The 19,823-nt window shown below is 40.1% G+C and overlaps 1 protein-coding gene across 4 annotated transcripts in view; it reads right to left on the reverse strand.

The window, feature by feature from the left end:
• MACROD2 (mono-ADP ribosylhydrolase 2) overlaps window positions 1–19,823 on the reverse strand; it is an 884,404-nt gene that overhangs the window by 246,591 nt on the left and 617,990 nt on the right. For all 4 annotated transcript variants that reach the window (XM_059828569.1, XM_059828570.1, XM_059828568.1 and 1 more), the window contains exon 8: window positions 16,262–16,335. In XM_059828569.1, coding sequence (XP_059684552.1) covers window positions 16,262–16,335 — 74 coding nt within the window. The remainder of the gene's footprint in view (window positions 1–16,261; window positions 16,336–19,823) is intronic.

A 19,823-nucleotide genomic window follows, 5' to 3' on the forward strand; every position in this document is an offset into this window, starting at 1 on the left:
CTGTATTTTTCAAATGTAAAAGGCATTTACACAAAAGAAAACAGAAAACAGGAGCATCCAGAGCGCTGTTATTGTACCCTGGCTGCCCATTATCAACTACCATTTCTTCATTTACTATTTTGTTCTTCTGTTGCTCAGTGATAAAGGCTTTTCTAGAGGTCAGTCTTTTTGTGGTTGTTTTTGTTTGGTTTTTTTTTTCCTCCTGACAAACTTTTCCATGCCTGCTATTTTTTGCCTTCTGATCATAGCCTACAAAGACCAAAATCCCCCACCACAAGTTTCTTTCCAAATTGCAAGTACATCCCCAAAACATCATGGTAGTTCTTTACTTCTATATCCAATTGCTGTAAGTTCTAACAAGCTTCAAATAAAAGTGCTGAAGGTGGAGATTAGCCCACCATTACTTTAAAAATGAACACAGTACCAGTTTTCTTACTTTATACATCTTAGCCTAAATTTCCTTAGGGTACAGAACTTGGCTGTGTGTTACTCGGGTATAATAAACAGCCAATAGTTCCATAAATACCAGGGTCCAGCTTCTCAGTTGATGCAAATTGACTTAAATAGAGCTTAGCAGACTGACACTAGCTGAGGAAACAGCTCTGTATATCTAATTATACACCCAGCAAAAAAGTCACTAAGAGCTCTATCTCAGTTCAGCCTATTTTACGTAATTAACTGTACGGTAAAATGTTCCATGATCAAATAGCTCAGTTCCTTTGAAGTACTCACTTTCCATTTCCTTCCGTAAGCACATCTAAGAAGAAATTCCTTTATACGTCCATGAACATTTGAAACCATCAGCACTAGAGGCTGCCGTTCTCTATCTTGTGCCTAATCCTAGCTACTCTGGAGAGAAAAGCAAAATTTCCAGCTGGGTGCCGTGTCTGCAGATCAGACTCTTTAAATACATAATGTTCATCAGTACAACTAGAGTCACGTCAGATGTGATAGGGACCAAAGCCACGTTCTCCATTTCATTCTACACAGCGAAGGCTGAAAAGCTCTCAGACACGAACAAAAAAAAATGGTCTGGATTTGAATCGATGACCTGGGGGTGAAAAGCTTGCTAAGTAACCTCCCTGGCTTCCCTCTGGCTCTCTTCTTTAGTCCTCATTCTAAAAGCGAAGATGCATTCATTTTAAGCTCTGTTAACTTTGGGGGAGGAGAGTAATTAGCATGCCTCAGTTACATATATGGTTCATTTCTTAAACTCCTTGTCAATTCATTAGTTCAATTTTTGACGAAGCAGTCTGGATTAAATCCATAAGTAAATGTATTTATGTTGTTCAGTCACTCAGATTTTAAAACACTCCAAAGGCTCAGTGTGTTGCTCTACTCCGACAGGAGCTTATATACTATCCCCACAAACAAAATTTATTAAGTCCATTACATCATTATTTTCTAAATCAAAGTTCTTCACGTATTTTAGTAAATTGCCTCCTGTAACCAGGGTATACAGAGTCTGAGAACTGTTAAGTTAAAATAACTCCTCTTTGGTTACCTCTGCTTTATTTCTCCCTAGAAGCCTTTAAGCCATTCACAGCAGTCCCTGACAGAATGTGCTAGAATACAATAATATGTCAATTAACTACAGTCAACCAGCTGCTAATACTATTTCTCCAAAATGTCTTCATTATTAATGGAAAGCACTGTGGTGTGGCAACGTGCTAGAAGACTAACTGAAAAAGAAATTATGACACAGTTCTATGACTAATTATATTGCATTTCCTAACATTTTCCTATCACCTTAATTAGTACAGTTGTGGTTTTAAGTTCACAGATCCAATGTGACCTCTTTTAGCAACAGCCCACAGAGGCCACCCAGCCAGTAAAACCCTATACTTGTCATATATTTTCATTTGATGAAGCTTTATAAATTATACACCGTCTATGGCTTTACCTTCACAGATGTTTTCATTAACTACTGAACATTTCTTCAAAACCGCTTTCTAGAGCATTTAGAAGAAAATAATCTGGAAAAAAGGTAACAGCTCTAAATGACTGTATATGAAATTACTACATGGGTGCTAATTAATTTAGTCTAAAACTGGGATGTGACAGCTCTGGAGACTACTACAAAATATAGAACCTTTTTTGCTTGAAAATCATTAGGTCAAACACAGCCCAGGTGACACATGTCTGAAAGCAGGTAGCAGCTGGGACTGGGGCTGCTTGGTGGCCTGTGTGAAATGCACCGATTGTCTCGATCCAGTTCCAAAGAGACACACGTCATCACCACAAAAAATTCTCCAGGAGCTGGCACAAATTGACACCCTTGTTGGCAGCCTCAGCGGTGGTGCCAAAGGCTGAAGAGCGTTTGTGATTGCTCTGTTCTTTCGCTCACAGGCTTTGTCATTTCTGATAATGCTGACATCTCAACAGACCCACAGCCCAACACCCTTCAAAAACCCTTCCTCCTCGCATCCTGTCGAGCAGGGTCACTACCTTGGGCAGCAAAAACCATAAATTACCAGAATACCTTAGGCTGGCACACATAGACTGTTTCTAGAGATACACCATAATTAAGTTCAAATCTCATTACTTTTCTAAACAAATTTAAGTTCGAGCAGTAATGCAGTGCATGATGAACAGCAATACATCATTAAAACATAGAACTGCTGCATTACAGTTCAGAGATAGTAAATGATTTGATAGCATTTCATGTCCAATTTTGTTTTAAATAACAGCTGTCTGTGCTTCTCAGTGTCCCCGCAGGAGGAAAAAATCAAAGCTAGTGCAGAAAAAATATTACCCCCCTCCTCCTTTCCAAAAGGAATTCTTCAACTATTCAGTCAATTCAAATCTAAAAATAACAGGAAAAAAAATACTTGGAAAGAAAAAAGAATGCCTTCCTAATTGCATATTAATTGCTATACCCAACTATAACTTTCTTTGCACTAGCAGGTAACATCATTTGTGCCAGTATAAGGCTCTCAAGAATTCTGCCAACAGAGAATGCGCGTGTCAAATAATTGATTCAGCCTGCCACTTCCCACAGGGTCAATAAGGAGCAGCTGGACTTGAAATCCCTACCTAAAAACAACAGCTGCAACGCGCAAGATAGACCCAGAGCAGAGGTACAGTCTTTGGTTCCTCTCTCCTGATCCAAAGCGCTTAGTTAAATGCCCAGGCAATAGAGCAGAACATAAAGAGACAAGTTCACCACTCACGCAGGGGGCAGAACAGGGATGACTGAAAGGGAAAAACTGCAAAGGGAAAGAAGGTACAAATGAGGGGAGACCAAGACGTACTGAACCTGCCAGATCCCTGTATCAGGAGCTCCTTTTTGCTCCATGCAACTGCTCTGGATATGTAGGACATCCAAAATCAACTTCTTCCACCAGCAAGCTTCAGAAAACCCAATAGCTAACGCTGCACTTTCAAGGTCTATCGCAGCTTTCCCTTTCAAGTAGGTTATTTGGGAGCTAAGAAACCGGATCAAATAGCTTCTCAGCACTTCACTCCTAAAGTTCCCGCAATACTCTAGGTAAAAGAAAGCATCAGCCCACCTTGCTCCTGCTTTCTCCCAGTCCTGACCAAAGGGAAAAAAAAAAACATACAATCTCTTCATGGCTATCCACGGCTCGACACCTGCCCTCTTTTACCAGACCTTAACTCATTGGACCACAGCAGGATCCCTTTTTCCCCCATATACTAAATATAGAAGGTGATCATAAATTGCCAATAATGACAGGTTACTGACCATTTATGTGGAAATCCCAGTTCGCCGAGCAATCTCGCACTGAAGCAATATTTATACTTGTTATTATCTGCCTGTAAAGAAGGTCTTTGTTCTGTTAATAGTCTCTGAAAAATCTTACAGTTACTTATTTCCCTCTCAGCTTCTGCTATTTGGAGGCATCGTACAAGCTAGATTTATTTTTGTAATACCATGGCTATAAATTGCACGTGATGGGATTGTCCCTCAAATACATCTCTGTCTCAAAGTGAGCCTGGCAGAATCTGCAACACCACGCTCACAACAACACAAGTGCTAGTAAATATACAACTATATTTTCTGTAAATACTTGTACTTTCAACATGGGAGCGAATTCAGCCTTTTCATCTACCTCCTGTAACAAACGCTAACACTGCCATCGTTAAAGATACTAATGCCTGCCCTTCCTCGTTAGCAACTGTGATGTAAAAATTCTTTCACTGCAGAAATTCTCTGTCTGCTAAAATTTAGGAGAGCTTTGAGCACTAGTGTTAGTCTATAGAAGCCTACCCTCTGGATTTACACTCAGAGCTTTGAATTACAAGTATCTTTGATCATCTGCGATATTGCAGTTTCTTATATACGCAATTCCACCTTGCTAATAGGAGCTTCAGTACCAACAGCATGCCAGGCACTTCCCAAATTCCCATGAAGACCTGGACCCCATCCTGAGGAGCATACACATAAGCAACCTGTAGTTATAATAAAATTTTATTCCCATATGATATGCCCCATAAAAATCACACTGGAAAAAAACGCCTAGGGTATTCTACAAACATAAGTATGCATATTAATTAGATATTGCACTTATGCTATCTAAAGCTGTGTCAATGTTCATACAATCCAACAAAAATCAAGGGCAGTTGTGCCTCAATTGTCTGAAGGGAAATGTATTTGCTTTGTAAATATTAATGAACTTAATATGGTGTCTGTAGGGAGAGATTTTAACAGGGAACACAGAGCAGTGAGGCAACAGAGTCGTAATGAAAGTCAGTAGGACTAAAGCATGTAGTTTCTGTTGTGCCTTTTGAAATATTTCCCCATCATGAGGTTATCATCATACAGATCATATATTATCAGTATGCAGCCCCAAAGGAAGATGTTTGTTTAAATGTCCACAAGGAAGAGGTTATCATCTGACAGGTATCAAGATTAAATTCAGGGGATTCTAAGTGCTATGTGGTAAGTTTCTTTCAGATTAGGGCAAGGTTTGCGCATTCACTACAGAACAGTAAGCAGCAGTGCAAGTTCAAAGGCTTTTTCCACACGTGGAAGAGACATTTGACACGCACACTTGTGAAACAAGGTGAAAGTAAAAAGGATTAACGAAATTAATCAAATATAATGTATTTTAGCAATAAAACAATAGTTACACATTAACATCTCAATTAAAGGATAAGACTATGAATATGCAAATAGCAGACTAAAGCTTTATAACCTTTTGGCTTACAAAACCCAAAGGGACTTTAAATGAATGGTGAAATTTCCAGCAGAAGAGGCTGAAAAGTCACATATAAAACCTTTTCCCCCAACCTGAGAACATGTAGCTGGATTGAGGCTTAAATACACAGTCCCTTGTAAGTGTGTAGAAAAGCTGGATGGAAGAAGCCAGAAAAGAATGCGGAACCTGAAAAATCCCTTCTTCGCACCTCATCAAATCCAGGACATCTAGAGTTGGGCTCATGAAAGGCCCTAGTTTCTTGCAAGGGGGGAGAAATGAGAAAGACACCTGTCCCCCTGGATTTATTGTGCATTGATCACGTGTATGAACACATCGCAGCTGGTTCTTAGGATTTTATTTCAGACTGCAGTACTAAAGAGTATGGTAGTGTATTAGCATGTGGTATTTTTAGCCCAATAGCAAAGACAAGACAAATATACTGGCTCAGAGAAGTTCAACACTCCTCATTCAGAAAAGCATCCCAACTTCAGTTCTGGTAATATTAAAATGCACTCCTGAATCAGGATGAAGACAGACAGAAAAGCAGAGAGACATGGGCAACTCCAACCTGGTTATTTACAAGGCATAACTGCAAGTCAAATCTGTGCTCTGTGCCATGGTGACTTCCATTTCAACTGTAAAATTACACTGCTTTTAAACCTACTTAATTCTGCTTTAACCCTCAGCCAGTATTTATCTTCTTAACCACTGATGGTTTTCCAGTTATTTTACTTGTCCCAAAGTACATTCATCTTTTTTTTAAATGTAAAAAAGAAAATAAGACTTCAATAAATGAATTCAATTTAGATTTAGTCGCTGTAAACAGCCTATGCTAGTAAAAATTAACCTTCACTCTGTTATCTCATGAGAGATCAGGTTAGAAGCAAGGTGAGAAACTGAGCAAGTCTTTTTGTAGCCTTTGTTCAAAAACTCTTCTCAGGAAGCACTGTTTATTCCTACTGAAGTAAAGAATTTTATAGCTCACCTAATTTATTCTCCCTTTTTTCATTAATCCCAAATAAATGAAAGAATCACATAATCTGTCCTGAAGTCTAAGTAGGAAGGTGATACACACCCTTAAACTGTGCATACATTTGAATTTAAGCAAGTTGTTCTGTATTAGTTATCAGGTATTTTATCTTGGAAGCCCGCCAGCCATTCCCGTGTTTCCACAGGTTCTTCTTGTCAATGCTCCCCACATCCACAGTGCTCTTCTCATCTGTGCTGTCATTTCATATATAATAGACAGACCCATTTTTCACCTTCCCAAGAATACAATATGATACAGAACCTATGAAGTATGTGGCCAATATCATCTAACCTATTAAATGTCAGAATCATATATCTCAAACTATATGTCAAGATGCTGTAGTCTAGCAGCAATAAACTCATTTTGTTCCTCCCAAGGAACGCACTCCAGCTATAAGAATCCACGCGGGTTTCCTTCTGTATAAGATTTGATTGTGACCTACTGTTGATGGCTAACATGCCTAGAGATGATGGTAGGAGTTGGCCAGATAAAAATCTCAGATGGGAAGACAGAATAAAACTTAACAAAATATTGCCTTTATAGTTAGCTAGCTTGTACCAGTTTGGTCCCTTGTAGGGTGATCCAATGCTTGCTCCAGCATGAGACTCACCTAAGGTATTTTTATATTTTGTCATTATTTCACCCTCACATGCCATGCTGGACATTCTACTTTGGGGAAAATTGTAGGCAACAGAACTGAATTTAAATTGAACAGAAGCTGCAGCTTTCCAGAAGCAGAACAGCTACGTGAGTTTATTGGAAACAGAACACCAAAAAGCAGACATCGTACGCTCTGCAGGATGCCAGGAAAGTGCCAGCAAAACAAAGCATGTGCTCTTGGCTCGTGCGGAAGGACCGCTGCCCATGCCAGCAGAGTGGCTTCACTTAGCACCGTATTGTGCACTGCGGCTGGGCAGGCAGTGCAGCCGTCAGCTGGTAGCCGTCCGCTCCGACCTCGTGTGCTTCCAGCAGATGCTGGGCTGCACAGCTAAAGCACCTCTGGGGTACTTGGAGAGGCCCAGGTCACACGGACAGACGTTTCTCATCTGCAAAGACCGATGAACACATCACTTGAGAGTCAGTTCAGAGAAATGAAAACCCTGCAGCTGAAGGAAACGCCCAAATCAAAGACATCCTCTGCAGGCTGCAGCTGTGGAGCAGGAGGTGGGACACTGGGCTGCCTGCCCCAAGGCTGAGCCAAAGGGACCCTCCCCTGGTTTCTGCCAGCACCCTGATGAGGCCTGGGTGGCTGACTGGCATCAAGAACAGACTTCAGCTGGCCACCTGGTTTATCTGCTGCTGGCGACTGCCTGGCCATACCCATCCTTGGCAGACAGCTTCCACTGTGAGTCTCCCGAAACTATGTCTTCATGATGGGAGCCTCCTTGCAAACCTCCACAGAGCAAAAGGCCAACCTTCTCCTCCTTCTCCTTCCTCTTACCCCACCTCAATTACTGCTAAGAACCAGCTGTAATCCACAGATACAATTCAGTCGGATGTGAAAGTACAGCAAAACATAAATCACAACAGATTTATTAATATGAAGAGCTCAGAAGCAAAACAAAGATTATAACAGCAATTTCTCTCTTGCTCTTGGAGTATTTTATCCATGTATCTAGAACTACATGGATTGCTATTCCTCATTTATTTGTCCATTTATTCCTACATACCCATGGGGTGAGGAGCACAAGCTAATTTAAAAAGAAGACTTTCCAGAAGGGCAGCAACAATAACTGAATCTTCCCAAAACAAAGGCTGGACCTCTTCTGCATTGGGCTGATTAGACAAGCCAGTTGAAATTACTGAGATTTCTGGCTGAAAGACAATACTGAAATAAAGGGATGTTATCATGATCTTTTTTGTCATTCAAGAAGTAACAGGAAAGAAAAAAGTAACATTGTTTCTATTTATTATTTAAGGTCTTTTTCACACAGCTCACTACAGTTCCTAGGCCCCTTCAAAAGTACAGAAATCAGGAGGGGAAAAAAACAACAAAGAAACAAGACAAATTATCAACCCTGAACTAGCAACAATTTTGTTAATTTAGCTACATGCCTGTAGAATTCTTGAGCTAGTCAGGTTCCTGTTATCATAACTTCCATTAAATTGTAAGGATAAAAAGAATAAATGCTTTGATTAATTATAATTATTAGATAGTTAAGTACTGTAAACACAAAAGAACCCATGCAGAGACCCGTCTTGTATTAGTGACACTCATTAGCTGTAATGGAGTTACAGGAGTCATTATTTATGCAATACACTAAGCGTACATAAAACTTTACAAAGATGTATTCATTGAAAACATCTACACTATGCATAGAAGCAGATTTCCTTGATCCTCAACAAATTTTAGGGGGAAGGGGTGACAGGAAGCCATGTTTCCAACTCTTCCCCCCCCCATTTTTATTTGTGTCACAAGTGAGTAACTCAGAAACCAGTCACAGGGGACATTGGTCTCACGGGACATTCACAGCAATCACAAGCTCTAACATTTTTTCCCAAGAGGGTTGCTTTCCTGCCTTTCTCTCAATAGCTGTATCAAAAATAACAAAAGCTTTTTAAGCTTAATAAATAAAGTATCTTGTGTAATGAATACAGGCTTTGTCCACTTTGCTTTATCAGCCTTCTACCTGAATAGCAGTCTGAAGAACATATAAGAAAGCATTGCTGCCTTGGCAGCTTACTTATCATTTCAGAAAATGACTTGTCTGTTGGGATGATAGTTAGGTTTGGGCTTTGGGGACAGCACTGAATCTCTTTGAGCCCAGTGAGAGAGCAGCTACACAGAGCAAGTAAATCATTTTAATTTTGTACAAGTTGAAAAGCTTTTTTTCCTCGACTTCAGCTAGATGACAGTGGCATGATGGCTGATTTTCATTTCAATCAGAGCAGCATATGATTACCACCTAATTAGAATGTAGAAATAGAAAGGAGATCATTTTTTAACCTACCCAAGAGAACAGTGCTGGGGGAGGGGAGGAGATTATGTTAATCAAACGATACTGGCATATAAGAGCTTCCAAAATAGCCGCCTGAATTTTTATCGGCACCCTTACTGTCCTTGAGGATCCTGTCAGTGGCTTCAATCAAAACCTGTATTTTCAGAGCTTTATTCCTGAGTAATAAATATACTTCAATATAAATACATGTCACTGCAGGCCCAAACTTGTTGTAAAAGATATCACCTTAGGCATAAATACATATATCTTTTTCAAAATTACGCATAGTTTTATTGACAACTATAAAACTGTAGGCATGAAAACTACCCAAGCAAAAACAAAAGTAATACTATCTTAGCGGGAGTTGTTTGCATTAGTTCATTTTTTTGCTTTCATTAATTATTGTCAGCTAGCTACTCCACTCCTTGTTGGAATAAACATTGAAACTTAGTTACTCTGCCTAGGGGAATACAACTGAGGTGACGGTAAAGGAAACTGCATCAGACAACGTTTTCCAAGACACACTGTCTCCATCTGCATCCTTCTGTAGAGATAAAGACAAGGCCTCATCTCAAGATGCCACTTTGTCTAATTGTCTCTGAAGAACGAAGAACCAAAATTAGGTTGGTGAGACCACCAAAGGGAGGGGCAAGAGGAATTTTTTAAAAAAAATTAATAATGAAATAATCTTTCAGGCAAGCAGTCTGGAGAAATACTGAAATTGGGTTGCCCTGATGTTTTCATGGGCTCACGAGGTAAACACAACTTTTTGTTAGCTGCCTGACCCGATTTTGAAGGGAGAGACATGAGAAATGCTCCTACCCTCCTGTCTTACACCTCCTAGGTATACACCTATGTAACATAACACTGCATAGCATAGATACTGCCAGACTAACGTGGTACCCAAACAGATACCGTGGGGTGCCATGCTTACTCTGTGGAGAGCTGCACATAACACAAAGCTGCGATCATGTTAGTTCACCCCAAAATAAAGCTCTAGTGCTTTTAAAAGCTCACTGAGGCGCACCTGCACTACCCTGCCTTGTGCAATACAGTGGCAATTCCCTTTGCTCTGTCCTCCTAGGCAGTGGCCGTTCAGCAGGACATCTACCTCTCTCCAAACTAGGCACCAGTACCTAGCACCATTTTAGGTGCTTGGGATATCCTGCCTGGCACACAGATATCCCTCTGGAGGCCAACGGCACTCCTGTGGGTCCTGCGCCATATCTGCCAGTCCATGTATGTCCTCCCTCAGGCACCTAAGACCAGTGCTCTTTCTATTTCAGCAACAGTAACTCTTTTGAGACAAGATGCCTCAAGCAGGCTTAGGGCTGGGCGCCCAACATACAGCACAGCTGGTTTAAGTCCTGCTGGACCTCTCAGCTGCGTCTTACGCTTGGGGAAGCTGCTCCCTCACTGTCCTACTCAGGTCCTTCCTGACCTGCTTACCATAGCATCAGGGTGATGAGCTCCATGAGGACAAGGAAAACAGGATAATCCCTAAAGCTCTGCTTTCTCATCACAGATCTTCCCTTCCTCGAATTCCTACACACCCTCCCCATCCTTAGAAACTCAACTGCTCATGCAGCTTTTATCAGCAGGATAAAAGTCCCTCCAGTCACATCCACTGTCCCCATCACAGGGAGCACTTCCTCAGCTCTCCCTGCTTTCATACACCCCCAGCTCCTGCTGGCGAGGCAAGGCCAGCCCAAGCCCTGCGTGCCACCGAAGCACAAGCGTGTATAGGAATCGGTGCACGGGAAAGGTAATTCCACTTCAGCTACCTCAGTAGTGGAAAATGTCATCATGATTTCGACAAAGCATAGTACAAAATGAAGCACAGGTGCAGGGCACCCATGCTGTGGTGTGCCTAACTTGACAAACCAGGTGTTTCCTCCTGAAAATTTTTGTCATGAGGAGTATAGCAAGTGTGATCCTGCCCCCCGCCCCCCCTGAAAACAGAGTTCCGCTAATTTCAACTGTACCAGGATTTTGCTCACCCTGTTTTGCTGGAAACTTACACATTTTTTTTGGCAGTGGGATGATGCATAACTACTTGCTAAAACACATGGACCTAAATATCATGTACTTCAGGCAAAATAAGAAAAAAAATATCTCTTCAGTAGTGATTCTAATGAAAAGGAATCAGGAATGTGCTGATTTATTTTCCATCTATGTGCTTTTAATCTGCATCAGTTATTTCAATGGAACACACATTGCAATTGTACTTTCCCAGTTGTTGTTCTGCTGGGGTGCGTAATAAATGTTGCGAGATATTGTGCAAGAGAAAGAACAATACTTTGAACTAAATGTGCTGTTAAATTAAAGTCTTGTCTTGAGCAGTGAAAAAGTCCTGAGGCTTTTCATGTCAGTGACATAAGGTAAGGCATACATTGAGCATTTTTTATTTTTCACCCTTTTGAGAAACATAGCATGGTACTAAAGTAAAAGCAAATAACAATTTCTAACACCGCAAATGTTCGAAGATACCCGCCACAAAAAGCCAAACATTATCCTCTCCTCACCACTGCAAAAATATAGGGGGTCCAGTATTTAAAGGTGTCATAATTCCTTTGTGATACTGTTATGGGAAATCAGGTGGCAATATCTCAGACCTTGCCAAATTATCCCAGAAAGAAATGTTCTGAACTGTTCAAAGAGCTTAATGCACATTTTTAAATGAATCCTAGTGTATAATTTCCTAAAGGATGGGATCCAATTCTATTTTGTGCTCTGAAGAATTCTATTAAACCTCTAGAGCACTTTGTGAAATGTGAAAATGCAGTTTACTAAAGAGATAGCCTAGGTGGTCTGCAGTAAATTAACCCAGTACTGCTGACTGTGGCCATTCTTGTGAGTTTGCTCCAAGGGATTTCTACGCTTACAGTATAACACCATTTACCAGCTTCTAAACTAGATTTGCCCTCTGGCTGCCAGTCAGCAGACCTTGGTGTAAAACATGGCCAGAAATTAGTTTGACTAAGAGTTGCATTTCAAGACCAGAACAGTGCTGTGTGTTACATACAACTAAGTCCAAACCATTACTTACAATACTGTTGTTCTTCCCTAGCGGACTTTATGTAGTTAAGTTTTAGGCTGCTAGACTATGATGGCTGCTGCCCTGCCTAGCTGGTGTTCCCTGTTCAGTAAATTACAATAGCGCTCTCTCTGTGTTGCTTTGTAACAATTAACCTCAGAAAGGAGCTAACTCCATTTGCATGGTAATGAGACATTCATATGAGTGATTGGAGTTAAGCATGCTAATAAGTTTTTATGCAAACACCTGAGGGGTCAAGCACAACAATGGACTTGGATAAGAAAACCTTTTATTAAATGCAAATCACTTCTTGTAAATACTATGACAGAGAACTTCGTAGGACTCTAACACAGCTTGCAAGAATGGAGTCATTTAGGTTATATTTTCAGGCCCCCAGGCTGACTAAGGAATATAGCCACTGATTTATTTATATTTTGAATTAATATCAGTGTGGATAAAATCTTCATTATAGCATCAAAGGAGAGAAGTATTACAGGAAGGTAGAGAGGAGAAAACAACAATATTGCCTTATCTTTCACAAATTTGTCACAGTTTCCTGGGATACAGGCAGGCAGATAACACACCGCTGCTGTAGAGCACAAGAAAAGACTTACAAATTTGTCAGGTTTCCATCTTAATTCACCTATGTGTCTTTGCCAAGTGTATTTTTATGTAGGCAAACTTCCTAGCGAGCAGGCTATCATTTTGGTCTCCATCTTGCACTAAAACTTCTTGAATTCATTCAATGAATTCACATTCTACACTCTAAGACTTTGAGATCTTAGGACAACCAGTACCAGACATTACTGGGGGATAACTGCCTGCCAAACATCTTTGGGACTAAAGGAGCAGAACCTCGACAGGATTTCTCAAAGACAAGGCAGATTGCACAAGAAGGGATGAAGGCAGAAAGCTGACTTTGACTCACTGAACCCTGGCACAGCCAAGTGCAGGAGGCCTCTTTCGTTCAGGAGAGGCTGTTAGCAGGACACATTGACTCATTTTGACAGCACATACAGTGTCAGGGCAGTGGTTCTGGTTAGCGACAACATGAGCGAAACATAGGCAGCCCTCTGAAAAGCTGGCCTCGTGGCAAATCGTTAGAGGTTTTGCTCACGGACCAGAACATGTGAATTTAAATATCCAGTGGGTCTAGTGGGAGTTGCTCTATCTTTATGACAGAAGCTTATAGAAAGGACTATATCACATGGTTATCTGCAGTAAGAGGAGACTATATTGTTGACACACAGAAACTCCCTTTCATTTCTGTTGCTGTATGATGAACTACTTTTGGGAGAAGTTTGGGTGATGTATAATATTACTACTCAAAGCCCAAAATCTAATCCAAGGGAATAAGTGTACACAGTATAAAAGGGATCAGATTGACACCTGGCACAGAGCTACACCAGTTCATTTAAACCAGATGAACTACGCTCACCTTGCTATACATATTAAAAAACAGCAACCCAACAACTGTATGCTGCTCAAAGGTCTCTTTCACTGCATAGTTACTGCTACCTTCAGTAGAATTGTTAAGTATCTTCATTTTGCTGCTGACCTATTTATGACATGTAAAACATGCTAGTATGCCATAGGATATGGCATACTAAAATTCAAGCCAGTAGATTGCAGAAAAACTTTATGAGGAGGGAAAGCTTTGTACAAGAAAGTACAAAGCTATGGATAACTGGACTCTCTAAACGTATCTTGACTGAAATCTAGCACTCCACTTCCTTTGAAAATTAACCAAAGCTCTTGAGGATTAACTCTGAATTGTCACATTCACTGATATGTGATAATTGCATCAAATGTATCATATGTATGTCCTCAAGCACATCAAACAGCATGAGATCTCAGCTTGGTGAGTTTGGCATTCAGGGTGTTAGGAAACACATAATGTAACAACTATTAGCTACACTACTGCAAATTCAAAAAACAGCTGTGATGTAAGCTCAGTAGGATAATTTTTAACAATTGTTTTCTAGTCACGACAGCCTGGGCTCCTTTCACTGTCCAAACATTGTAAACTACAGCTACTTATGTAAGAAGAATTCAGATTAAATTGGAGTTTGTGGGGAGCAAGACAGGAGGTGTAGAGCTAGGCAGCCAAGACTACCAAGAATTATAAGGAAATACGTTACAGAGAGTGAGAAAGGAGGAATCATGCATATTCAGTGTCCATAGTTTATGCTATGGACCATAAACACAGTGGCATTTTGCAAATGCAGGTCAACATACATCTAAAATTATTATAACTCAGATAAGAGTCAAGAACATATATGATAAACACTGCCACTTGGATCACTATCTGCTGTGAACCTCAAGTCTTCTTCCAAAACAGACCTGGAGCTTTCAGGGACAAGGGGAGGAAGTCAAGTGAAGTCTATGGAGGGAACTAGAAAAACATGGAAGCAACACACTAACTAAAACAAAGAAAGATGGAAAGGGGACACACAGGGCATATGAGAGTTTCCAGGCCAGAAGCAGAAAAAGGGAAGACTCAAAGTGTGTATTGAAAGTGAAAATCATCTTATAGCTGAGAAGCAATGGCTAATCCATAAAGCAAAATACTTCAGAAAATAGTTTTCATTGAGAAAACTTCCACACTTTCGATAGGCAGTCTACCAAATGAAGTCAGGTTTCTTGTAACACCACTAAGAGAAAAGTAATTAAGGGGTATATATACAAAACGTACTCAGCTTCTGAGGGAGAGAAGTTTAATTGTGGAGCCAAAAAAGATTTTTAGCCTATTTTTTAAATTATGCAATAAAACACAACTAAGAAATAAGATGGTAAAGCAGCGCAAACATAGAGGTTCTAGCCTTACAGTAAAGGGTTAAAAATTACATACTAACAGACCAGGCTCCCAAAAATATAAGCCGAGAGCTAGGCTGATAAGATGACACTCAGGCACCTGTAGTGTTAATGAAGACTGTCCATCCAAAACTCCTGCTTCTCACTGCTCAGATCTCTGAGTCACAGGAAGCTACTAAGTGCTCAGTGCTACGAAGAACCAGTGTCCGCACACACACTCCTTAGCGTACCTTTCGGAAATCAGGTTTGAAAACCTCACCTTACCATTCAAATCGCAATATAGTATTTCTTTTCAGTTCAAAGTCGGTAAAAAACAAAACAAACCACATAAAACTGCTAAATTCACACTCTCATGTATCACACACTCTTGACAAAAAGGCCCCCTGAATATATTGCTAGAGGAAAAATACTACTAATTATGTCCCTGTACCCAGTGCTTCTCCACTGGATGCTTTGTTAAATATTTTCAGACAAATATACTGAACAACTCTCGCTGTCTGAAATCTGCTGGCTGTCATCATGAGGAAACAGGCATCTCTTCAGGTTAAGACATCATGATTATTTTATTTGTTCTGTCACTTCTTTGTTGCATTTCTCCCATTCAACACTAGGAACAATCAGCCTGCTAAGAACTTGAACCCGAGAAAGACAAAAACTGGAAAGGGAAGCTATGGAGATCATTCTGTCGAAAGCATTTTTTTGTCTTGTAAAAATAATCACCATCACGTTGTCACTGGAAGACAACCAGTCCTGTTAAAAATTCACAGCTGTATCACATATTTAGTGAGTGTTCCAGGGAAAATGAACACTTAACTGTGAGCAAACCCAAAAATTAATGAAAATAGAAAATACTATCATACAGCTCTTTACTGTAAAGTGACCCCCGGAATACCACTGACCTTTGGTGGCTGTTTCCACTGACAACTGTTATATACATTTCCTTTCCAAGAATCTCCTCATTATTACATGAAAACTCTGACGCTCAGAAACAGCTTAGGAAGAGAATAGTCTTTTACTTTGCCAGGAAAGATTACAATGTACAGGAAACACACAGTATGGTTTCAAACAAAAGGTATTTCCCTTCAACTCCAGTGTATCTTTTAAATATAACAATCTTCCCCAGCTATATTGTCCTGACCTGATTTCATTGGTCTTAGACTAAATAATAAATAATAAAAGACTTCAAGGCTCAAGCCTATGTTTGCTCTTTTCACAGTTTTGGGAGTCAAAGACCATAACCTTAAACAGAAATTTGGGAAATTTATGTTTTATTCCATACCTCATTGTGATTCTTGCTTAACCATTCCTTAATAGTGTTAAGGGCAATGACAGCAGCAGGCTCATTTGGAAAACCTAAAGACAGAAGAAATGAGAGATAAATAAAAGGCACTCATTTTTCTACACATATAAGAAAACAAAAATCTGAAGGTTTTTTTTTCCTCCTATTTTTTGGACTATTTTGGGATTACAGTTGGTCAACTCCCTTCTTCACAGATTTGGATGAAGGTTTTAGGTGACATCAATTACTTCTTTTCCCCAGCTAAACAAATTGAAAACAGGGACAGTGATGTTTTATTAGAAGGTTGTGGGTTTTTTTTTTTAAACTCTAGTTAGAAAAGCTCGACAGCTCAAGAGAAGTAGAAACACTAAAGAGCTATACACGTCATACTAGGCAGACAACAATACAATGCATATATCACAGTAACAAATACTAGGCTTACATTTCATGGCATACAAGAAAAAAAATCAGATGTTTCTTAAGGCATAAGGGTTTTCTTTCTTTAATCCATCTGTCAGCAAAACTATACAACACTATGACCCCGATGCCATAGGCCATATAAGGATAGAAAAGTTTGACTTGGAAATCTCTCAATTTATAACTTAAAGCATAATGAACAACTTTGGAAATTAAGGAATTCACGAAGCATAAGCGTATGAATTTAAGGCCTGATGCTGCATGATATACTAGCAATAGTAACTCCCCCCAGCACTAAACAATATCAGAAATCTTTCCAGGGATACAGACTTTTTGCTTTGATGGTCTCTATCTATCAAATCTAAAGATGCTTTCATTACTTAGGCAGCCTTAATTTAATTTTCCTTTAAATTCCTAACTTGAGGGCAGCAAATCATTTTTGTGAGGATTTAAAAATAAAAACCCATAAGCTGTATGAATAGCTCTCAGTAGGTTAGATTAGTAGAACAGTCTTTGAAGAGGTGGAGCTGCAGGCACACTGTACAAGCAAGCAACGGGGCTAGACAGAAACACTCATGAAATTTGGCATACAGCTGCGTACGTACAGCTTTTTTTACATCATACATGACCTCTCACACCATAAACTGAAATGCAGATACTGCAAAAATTAGTAGAGGTGTCCAGTGTTTTGACCTGGCACATTATCCTCCAAACTTACATCTTCTTTAACCCTTTTTCAGAACTTGTGGGCTGCTAGATTAAAATAAAAAAACAAAACAAAACATGAAAAACCACAAAACCACTAAGTCCCTCCACCCTCTGAGTCACATCCCCAAAACATTACTCCCTGTAACTGGACTCTGCAAGGATTTTGTCCAGCAGCATGCTTACTGTTTTTAAGTGATAAATGACAACTATCCAGCAAGAGTAGCAAGTAAAACAGTCAATGTTTGAGTAATATTGACATTTAGGACGTGCTTCCTTTGCATCCATTTCTCAATAAAGCATATTTTTAAATTTTTTGAAATTTTTTTTTCCAGGTCCAAGATGGAAAATTAGCTAAGATCCTACAAGTGTTACTGTGGATACTTCCACTGCCGCTGGGAAAATATATTCTTATGACATTTAATAATACTGCTGATATCATCGAGGCATATGTGTTATGACACAAACTAATGAACACTAACGAAACCCAAAGCAGGGACTTCCAACAGCCTAATTTTTGTCATATAAAATAACAGACCTCTATGCAGACCGTCTGCTTAAATTAGTAATATCCTATCTAACAAACGGGGACCTTGTAACAGAAATTCTATACTCTGAGCATCGTCGATCTGCCTGGACATACAATGAATGCCATGCAGAGGGAGAAATGCATATTTCAGACAACTGATATACCATTGTTTATGCACTGAATGGTTTATTTTCAGAACAGTTCTCCCTCCAGCAAGATTCACTCTTCAGGCTTGTTCTTCACTCCCTTGCAGCAAGGTATTTGTCCAAAACTGTGATAAAGCACTGGGAATTCTATAGAATCTCTCCATAAATTGTACATTATTTAGAAAGCTGCTACCATAATTAACCAATCTTAAATAGAAGCTTATCTAGAAAACTGGTGTTCAACTGCTCATAGGTAACCACAACGTAAAGGAAATAGTTCAGCAACCAAAATAAAAAACCGTGAATTCTGTGTATAATTTCGGAAAACATCTTGAAATCCATAGAAGGCTTTTATGACCAGTTACCAAAAAAAAAATCTAATTAGTATTTTACACACATTTCTGGTAATTTTAATGAAAGGATTACCCTATTGACTTTATGCAGAATCAGGATGGAATTTAGCCTCCTGTTCCATACCCTGCTCCAGTACAAAAGGCCCTGTGTGCCTCCGATTCCAAAAAAGAAAAACATTTTGTTTTATAGGACTGGGTTAAAGGGAGATAAAGTGAGATGGGATCTTTTTAGACACGGTTTTGCATTGTTTTTATCTCTAAGCTACATTTGTCTGCCATAACATTTTTGGTCTGCTTCCATACATGCACCCATCCCCCTTCCCCGCTTTTCCTTTCAACAAAAAAGCAATCTCAGTGAGCACGTGGGAATCAAATTACTTGAGAGAAATGAGCTCGAGGAGCCTCACAGTTAACCGACTGCTGGAGCAGCAGCTCAGGCAATTCTGGCTAAAGGCTCAATTTCACAAAAGATAAAACAGGTAAAGTAATAAGAGTGACACTGGCCCATGTTACTGCAGTGAGTGCTCCTCCAGAATACTGAAAAGGACAAGGGCACAAAAAGGCAAAGAAGCATTAGCCGTAAGGCACAGGCAAGCGGTGCCTCTGTAGGACTTCACTGGGTTTATCTGGCTGGAGAAAAGGGAGGGTTGACAGGCTGTATGTTACGGATAGGTATGGGGTGAAGCATGTACCTACCCACACACACAGGCCTCTAACTTGGCCTAGGCTTCCTACACCCTCCAGTGGCAAAGCCAACATTTTGGCAATAAATCCTGCTATACCACAAAAACGGTACAGGCTATCTTTGGTTCCTGAAGAGCTGCTTCAGCAAGTGGGAATTTTACTGCAGCATTTACAGTGCCTGCTAATCGCATCTCACCATCTATTACCAGGATCTACTCCCAACCCTTCAAGTACAGCAAATCCTAGAAGCAAGCAGCCGCCATCTCTTGTGCCCCTCTCAGTTCAGAAGCCTTCCTTTAAAGTATAGTTTTATTCATTACAGCTGATGCCACAGTGGGTGCAAGCCTGATAAGTCAGTAGGAACAAGGGTGTGCAGAAAGTCCTGCATGGTTTGAAAGATGTGGTGGGTGAAGGAGAGATCCTATGTGCATGCATGGCCATGGCTGAGCTTTCCTCTGCTCATTCAACACTACCGTCTCCATGTGCCTACCCCTCTGACCATATGGGAAAAGGCTGTATCGCAGCTGTGTCTCCAGAAACACTTGTTACTTCAAAATCTTTGTAATTTGCTTGGAAACTGTTATGAAAGCTCTCACATCTTTGCCCAGTTGCTTCACAGCTAAAATGTCACTCTAGACAGGACAGCTGCTTTTGTATACGCCTTTAGAAAAGCGAGTGCCAGCTTTAACACTGACTTGGGTACCAGCATCAGTCAAGCCACAGCTGAG

This window comes from Gavia stellata, chromosome 23 (assembly GCF_030936135.1).
Source record: "Gavia stellata isolate bGavSte3 chromosome 23, bGavSte3.hap2, whole genome shotgun sequence".
Classification (NCBI taxonomy): Eukaryota; Metazoa; Chordata; class Aves; order Gaviiformes; family Gaviidae; genus Gavia; species Gavia stellata.